Source organism: Lathyrus oleraceus, chromosome 3 (assembly GCF_024323335.1).
Source record: "Lathyrus oleraceus cultivar Zhongwan6 chromosome 3, CAAS_Psat_ZW6_1.0, whole genome shotgun sequence".
Lineage (NCBI taxonomy): Eukaryota > Viridiplantae > Streptophyta > Magnoliopsida > Fabales > Fabaceae > Lathyrus > Lathyrus oleraceus.
The window spans coordinates 379,038,700-379,046,962 of record NC_066581.1 but is presented as its reverse complement, the minus strand read 5'-3'; the positions used below and the strand labels follow the sequence as shown (position 1 = coordinate 379,046,962).

The 8,263-nt window shown below is 37.8% G+C and overlaps 1 protein-coding gene across 1 annotated transcript in view; it reads right to left on the bottom strand.

Annotated features, from left to right (window-relative positions):
* Positions 1-279: 279 nt before the first annotated feature.
* The window catches only part of LOC127131357 (uncharacterized), a 40,510-nt gene continuing 32,526 nt past the window's right edge, over positions 280-8,263 (bottom strand). The window contains exon 5 of the mRNA XM_051060283.1: positions 280-296. Within this exon, the coding sequence (XP_050916240.1) occupies positions 280-296 (17 nt within the window). The remainder of the gene's footprint in view (positions 297-8,263) is intronic.

The following is an 8,263-nucleotide window of genomic DNA, read 5'->3' as shown; positions in this document are numbered from 1 at the left end:
TTATTAATGAAAGACTCCGACTTTATATTTAATGAGAAATGTTTAACAGCATTTGAGCAATTAAAAACATCTTTAATCACCGCACCTATCATGCAACCACCTGACTGGAGATTACCATTTGAAATCATGTGTGATGCGAGTGATTATGTCGTAGGCGCAATGCTAGGACAAAGAAAGGATAAAAAACTTCATGCTATCTACTACGCAAGTAGAACAGTAGATCCTGCCCAAATGAACTACGTCGCCATTGAAAAGGAACTTCTAGCCGCTGTGTTCACTTTAGACAAATTCCGTTCCTACATAGTAGAAGCGAAAATCATTATCTATACTGACCATGCCGCTATTAGATATTTGCTAAGTAAGAAGGATGCCAAACCAAGACTCTTAAGATGGATCCTACTCTTACAAGAATTTGACTTAGAAATAAAGGATAAGAAGGGTACTGAAAACGTAGTAGCAGACCACTTATCACGAATCGAAGGGGATAAGCCTGGATAAATTCCAATCAATGATGATTTCCCTTACAAACGACTTATAGCCCAAATGGAAAGCGACATGTCTGAACTAACCTTAAATGATACCAAAATAGAAGAATCTATGGAAGAAATTCATGCGAATACAACTTTGCCATGGTATGCTGATTTTGTCAACTACCTAGCTGTTAGAGTACTTCCACCAGACCTATCATACCAACAAAATAAGAAATTCTTTCATGACCTAAAACAATACTACTGGGATGAAACTCTGCTTTTCAAAAGAGGTATGGACGATATTTTTCGTTGATGTGTTCCTGAGGAAGAAATAGACGATATAATCTCTCATTGCCATTCCGCCCCCTATGGTGGGCACGCAAGCACTTCAAAAACTTATGCTAAGATCTTACAATCGGTCCTCTTTTGACCTACTTTATGGAAAGATGTCCATAATGAGGTTATAAATTGCGACCGGTGCCAACACACTGGTAACGTTTCAAGACGCGACAAAATGCCACAAACAGGCATTTTGGAAGTGGAAGTCTTTGATGTGTGGGGGATTGACTTCATGGGACCATTCCCGTCTTCTTTTGGTAATAAGTACATACTCATAGCTGTCGATTACGTTTCAAAATGGATCGAGTGTTGGTGTAAGCCCTAGAGGCCAATACTTTTGGTACTTGTATCGAATTATTTATTAATAATAAAAGGCTTTTTCTTTATTATGTTTGTTTAATAAAGTCCCTAGAATAGCTAGTCTGTTTAATGTATCAAGTATGACTTAATCATGAGATCACATTAAACATAAGGACACTATTCTTAAAGTATCCGTAGTCGAGCTTTAGTGTGAAGTGAGATAACATTAAAGCATTAAGACTATTATGTTTGTAGACTGATGATCACATCTCATGGATCATGGATAAAGAGTTATCAAGTCTTAAACATAGGTATGAATATTATGAGTAATATTTATACTGGATTGACCCGCTATGAGAATACTATATAGAAAGTTATGCAAAGTGTCATAAGTTATTCTCATGGTGATAATGGTGTATACCACTCTTCGACCTGAAACCACTATGGACCCTAGATGTGGAGTCGAGTGCTTTATTGCTGATCCAACGTTGTCCGTAACTGGATAACTATAAAAACAGTTGATGGGTACTCCACGAAGCATGCTGAGGGACATGAGTGACCTAGATGGAATTTGCCCATCCTGCATAACAGGATAAATGTCTATGGGCCCAATATTGAACTGGACAAGGATGACACGGTATATGTCTTGTGTTCAATATAGACATAAGGTCAAAAGGGTAATTATACACATAAGTATTATCACAGAAGGTTTTGTCAGATCACATGACATTTTCGTGTCTTGGGTAGCAGTGATGTGTTGCTAGATACCGCTCACTGTTTATTATGTTAAATGCGTGATTTAATATAATTGCCAACGTTACGAAAACCTACAGGGTCACACACAAAGGACGGATTGATGAGAGATAGAGTAACTAAGGAATACCGTAAGGTACGGTGCCCTTAAGTGAATTATAGAACATCGTAAGGTACGATGTACTTGAGTAGAATACGAAATATGGTAAGGTACCATGGGCTTAAGTGATTTTGGGCATATTATAAGATATGGGCCAAAATACACTTAAGTGGGCTTTTAGCTTGAAGCCCACACAAGTGGTTCTATAAATAGAACCCTTGTGCAGAAGCATATATTGCGGTTGCATTATTTTCGTTTTCTCTCTCTCTCTCTCTCTCTCTCTCACTCAAAGCCTTCATTCGTACCAACTAGCACTGAGATTGAAGGAATCCGTTCGTGTGGACTGAGTAGAGACGTTGTCATCGTTCAACGTTCATGATCGCTCAGTGGATCTGCATCAAAGGTTTTGATCGTCACAAGAGATCTGCACCAAAGGTTTCAATCGTCACAAGAGGTAAATATTCTATCACTGATCATGACCATTCGTAAGGATCTCTAAAGGAGAAAATTTTAATTTCCGCTGCGTTTTGGACCGCAATTCTCCTTCATCGAGGTCGTAGCTTCTCCGGCAAATGACACACGAGTAGTGATTAAGTTGTTCAAGAACATAATCTTTCCTAGATTCGGTGTGCCAAAACTAGTCGTTAATGACGGTGGCTCCCATTTCATATCAAATATCTTTGGAAAACTTCTTTTGAAGTATGTAGTCCGACACCGTGTAGCAACACCTTATCACCCATAAACCAGTGGGCAAGTCGAAGTTTCGAATAGAGAAATCAAATAAATTCTAGAAAAGATTGTCGGAATATCTAGAAAAGACTGGTCATCTAAACTAAACGAAGCTTTGTGGGCCTATAGGACAGCCTACAAGACCCCAATAGGGACCACACCCTTTAAATTAGTCTATGGTAAATCATGTCATCTCCCTATGGAATTAGAACACAAAGCTTATTGGGCAATTAAGACCCTAAATCTAAATTATACTTTCGCAGGCGAGAAGCGAATTTTGGACATTCACGAATTGGAAGAACTTCGACTAGATGCCTATGAGAATGCCAAGATATACAAAGAACGAACCAAAAAATGGCACGATAAACGTATATCTAGGAAAGAGTTTAATGTCGGCGATGTAGTGCTACTATTTAATTCAAGACTTAAGCTTTTTCCGGGAAAACTTAAATCTAGGTGGTCAGGCCCTTTCGAAATTACAAAAGTTTTTAAAAGCGGTGCGATAGAAATCAAAGGTAGAAATAGTGAACCGTTTATGGTAAATGGGCAGCGATTAAAACATTATCATAATATTGACAATAGAGACTATTCAAATAGTCTAAGACTTATAGAGCTTCCCGCTCAACCCCAAAACTAGTATATCGCAACGTTACTGTCGAACTTCGACATTAAACAAAGTGCTTAGTGGGAGACAACCCGCCTCTTTTTAATTTGTTATTAATTTTGTTATTTTTATGTTTTGCATTTTAAGCGTTTTCCTTCTTTGACTATTACTTTTATTTTTCTCCCTTTCCTTGATTCTATGCAGTAATGTACTTGATTCTATCCCAACGTCGTGGCGAAGAGTAGCGATCTTCATGTTTCTTCCCTTTTCATTCTTTATATTGTCGCATTGAGGACAATGCTTTGTTTAATTATGGGAGGGAATCCTTGTCTTTCCTTTATTTGTTTCTATTTTTAGCCATAACAAAAAAATTGTTTTTCGTATCTAATCGTTAATTTATTTCTATCTAATTTGCCATAATATTTTTTTTTTGTTTTTAAGTTAAATGCATACCCTACGAGTATATAGGTTGTCTTACAGAGGTTCTATTAGGAAACTGAGAAAAATCTAACAAGATTGATACCGTCCTGACACCTTAGATCTCTCACTTTTACGAGATCAGTTTGAATACCCATTATACCGATACCTAAAGTCTCCATTCTAGATTAACCCCTAGTAGTTTATACTAGCAGTCAACACCGTCTTAAACACAAACCATGTGAAGAACTAATGAATATAAGTGATTGATGCCTACGAATTAAGAAGATCCTTCATACTTTTGCTATCGAGAAATTGAAAATGCACCACAGAAACGGTTGCAAGATATACAAAAGGAAAGAAAAACCCGTTGTCGGTTGGTTCAGAGGTACCTGGTACTGGACTCGGTAGGGAGAACTACGGTTAGATCCCCCGCAACCTTCAAATGGGATATATAAAGGGTTACCACACTAGTGTACCAGACCCCGTGCAAAAAAGGATCAAAGCCACTAACCGACTACTTCACTAAGTGCGTGTAAAGGCAAAGGGCTTAATGTGATTGCGCTAGAATGAAACCGGGTGAAATAGGAACGAGAAGCATTAGGTTGAGCTATAATAGCATGATTCGAACTGGTTTGTACAAAGGAGAGATCTATATTAATGCTTATTACTTGTGTCATCACTGTATCTTTAGTGTTTTACTTGAGTATCTGTCATCTTAACGAAGTACCTGACAACCATGTATGAATGGGAAATATGTTATGTATTCGCGCTTAACTAGTGTTTTCAAATTTTATACTGATTATTTGCTTGAGGACAAGCAAAGATTCAAGTTTAGGGGAGTTTGATAACGCGAAAATACATCGTATATTTGCCTTGATTTACACTCAAAAATCGTACCACTTTCATTTATATTCTGATTATTCCCTAAGTATTCGAGTTATTTTTGCAGGTATTTCAATTCCCATGCTTAAATGAGCAAAGTATAAAAAAGGAAGGAAAAGAAGAAGAAACAGAAGAGAAAACAACAGAAAAGCAGAGAATACAAATTATGTGCATGTGACGACCATCACAAAGCTTGTCACGACCGTCACGCCCTGGGTCTCACGACCGTCACAAGCTCATCAAGATCGTCATAAGGCCAAAATCAGCGCATTGAATCTGTCAACAAAAGTGATCCACCAGGCCCTTATTTCTCGTTCCTCAGCCACTTTCCCGTGGATTTCCCACTCAACCAAGTCACCTTTATTTCTCTCAACTATCAAGACTAAATGGAGAATATAAAAGGATGGAAGTTGGAAACCTACTGGGGACGCTTAATTTTCCTCTCTGAAGCCAGCTTCCGACCTTTCTCTGCATTTTACTTTTCCACAGCAATTCTGTTTTTCCTTTGTTTTTCTTCAGCAACATTGTTTTCTTTTACCGTTCAGAGTTTTCATTTCTCTTTTTCCTTTCCGTTTTTCATTTAGCCAAAGTAGTAGTTTCCTACACTGGGGAACTACTGCAATTTATTTAATTTAGTTTAAGCAATTATTTCGAAGAAGCAGAATCCTACCGACCTGTGGAGGACTGCTCGAGTACTTCAAGATTCAGCATATTCTATTAATCCAACCTCCAGGTTTTTATTCAATTATTATTGTTATTACTTTACTATTATTATAATCATGTTTGCTGTATTGTTGATCTGTTTATGCTCATCTGTGTTTGCGTTATTTAACATGTTCGGCTAAACTACCGGTATCGGTATGTAAACAATTTAATTAGATGGGATTTAATAATAATCGGTGTAAAACTTCTTTTCTCAAACAATCTTTTTGGTTGTGCTTTTTAATTTAAATTTAATTAACTTTGTCACAAGAGTGAGAAGCTATTTAATACGATTTTGCCACGAGAGTGGGAAATTAACTAAGGTGAGAACCGACAATCGCGAGAGCGTGAGGGTATAACTGGATAGTAAAAACTAGGCATTGATTTTAAAAACAACGAGAGCACTTTAAAAGCAATTAGAACTTATTTATTTTCAAAAAGTATTTTGAACTTCAAATGGGACAGCGAGAGCGTACATTTTGACTTAAAGGTATAGTCTGAATCAACAATCATGAGAGTGTGAGATAAAGCCTTTTAAATAAGTATTTTCTACTGAAAAATATTTGGTACTTAAATTATACACCGGTGCCTTATCGAATCCCTGACGATTAATGTGTTGCACTCTGATATCCTCCTATTTATATTTTCTTAAGACTTAACTTCCCTTAGATTTAATTTTCTTCAACCAAACTTCTGAAAATCATTTCCTTAGCTAAACATAGCAACGTCGGTAGCATTAGTTTGACCATCGGTCCCTGTGGGTTCGATATCTTTTAAAACTAAAACGACTAGACTGTGCACTTGCAGTCAAGTACCCGATAGACTATATTCTATATACAGTCACGAGACGTATCAGTAGCTCGCAAAGAATACCAAGATCTGTATCTTATGGGCAAAGGATAAAGCCAGAGTCTGAACTCCATGGGCTGAAGGGATTTGCCATGGTCTGCACCTTGAGGCAAAGAATCAAGCCCGAGTCTGAACTCCACGGGCTAGAAGGTTGCCAAGGTCTGCACCTTGAGGAAAAACAACAAAGCAAGCCATAGTCTGAGCTGGTAGGAAATGCCTGAAGCTAATGATTGAGGAATGGGCTTGTGGCCCTTGCACAGAATGGATGAGGATTGACTGATCGGAATTGAGGAGAATTTCCCTTACCGCTTGCGTTGATGAAGACCTTATCAACTGTTTGATTTGAGTTGCGCTAAAGTTTATGCATAGAGGTGAATATGATGAGTGTTGGGTCATTCGTCCCATACCCAAAGATACTCAGAATGGGGGTAGGAATACTCCAGTCTTACTCCTTCTCTATTGCTCAAGGCTCGTGTCAGACAACTTGATCCATGATTGATAAGTTGTTGATGTAGTCCTTGCTTGTTGCAAGATGCTTTGTGAAGGGAGAGAGAGACTTCTCAATTAGAATTGTGCTTAAGTCTATGAATAGAGGTGAATACGATGAGCATTGAGTCATACGTCCCAAACCCAAAGATACTCAGAATGGGGGTAGGAATACTCCAATCCCATTCTTCCTCTATTGTTTAAGGCTCGTGCCACACCCTTCTAACTTTGACTTAACAAGTTTTTGAAGATGCCACCTTTGATATGCTTGCAGAATCCACTGCTTGGTATGACTGAGCATGCCTTGATTGAGAAATCTGACTTGAGGCTTCGAGCTCCACAGCTTGGAAGAAAAGTCTTATTAAGTGACCAAGGGTCTTTTTGTCACTCAAATTAGACTGTGGAATTATACAAGTTCAAAGGATTTAATTAACAAAAAATGCTTTTGATTAATTTAATCATGGGTTTGTAATGAATTGGGACTTTAGGTTAGAACCTAATGGTTAGAAATGATCAAACTAGCATAAGGGAGCATGTTATGGTTAACTGCAAATTCTATGTTAGCAATCCTAAGGGAGCATGTTATTGTTAAGAATTGGTTAAAGTTCTATGTAAAATTCTAATCCTAGAGGAGCATGTGATTATATGAGTAAAATGTCCAAAATTATCCCTAAAGGGTAAAATGGTCTACCAAAAGTACCAAATCATGAGCATAAGTTTAGAAAACCATACAAAAAATTTAATTAAAGTCTAAAGCCTAATTAGACCTAGTTAAAATGTTAACAAGACAATTAGTAAAATTACCAACACAAAGCAGAATTAGGATTGAATATGATTGACATGTTGGGCCTAGGGGGTGCAGGCCCTGAATGAAGAATGCAGAATTCAGCAATAGAGGCTTTGGGCCTACCAGGATAAGCCTAAATGCAGTTGGATTCAACAATTGTTTTGCCAAGCAAAACAGGGGTGTAGAAAGCAGAAAATTGGGCTTAATGGTTAAGCCCAACAGAAATTGCAAAGAGGCATGTGGAAAAATCAGCACTCACTCCCACATCATCTACACATCATCTTCCAATTTTCATGTTAAAACAGAACCATTGTCGGAGTTCCGACACCACCGCACCGGAGGCGGCAGAGCCGGCCGGAAACAAGAAAAAGTATCATTTTCTTACTCCTCTCAACCTTCTCTATCTTAATCACTCAACCATTCTAACCATTAATCAACTAATTCTGGAAATTGAGCCACTAAGGTCAAGAACCCTAAGTATGAAAAACTGCAACTAAATAAAGGTGGAGAAGAATCCAACCATCAAACTTTGGGGTTTGGATTCTCCACTACACAGGCCACAAAGTGGCATAAAAATTCAGCAAACAATCACTAATGAAAGATGAACATTCACCTACCTACAAGACGGAGGATTGTCTTGGAATTTGTTGCACTTTGGGAGTGATGAAGATGAAGGAGAGAAAACCAGAGATTATGCTACTTTGAACCGTTAATCCTCTTCCTCTACCATTAACTCCTCCTCGTTAAGAATCAATTCTGGAAATTCTGAACCGAAAAGTTGTTGTTGATGTTGATCATTTGAATGTAGAGATGATTATTGAATGCGAGAGGTTCAACTCAAT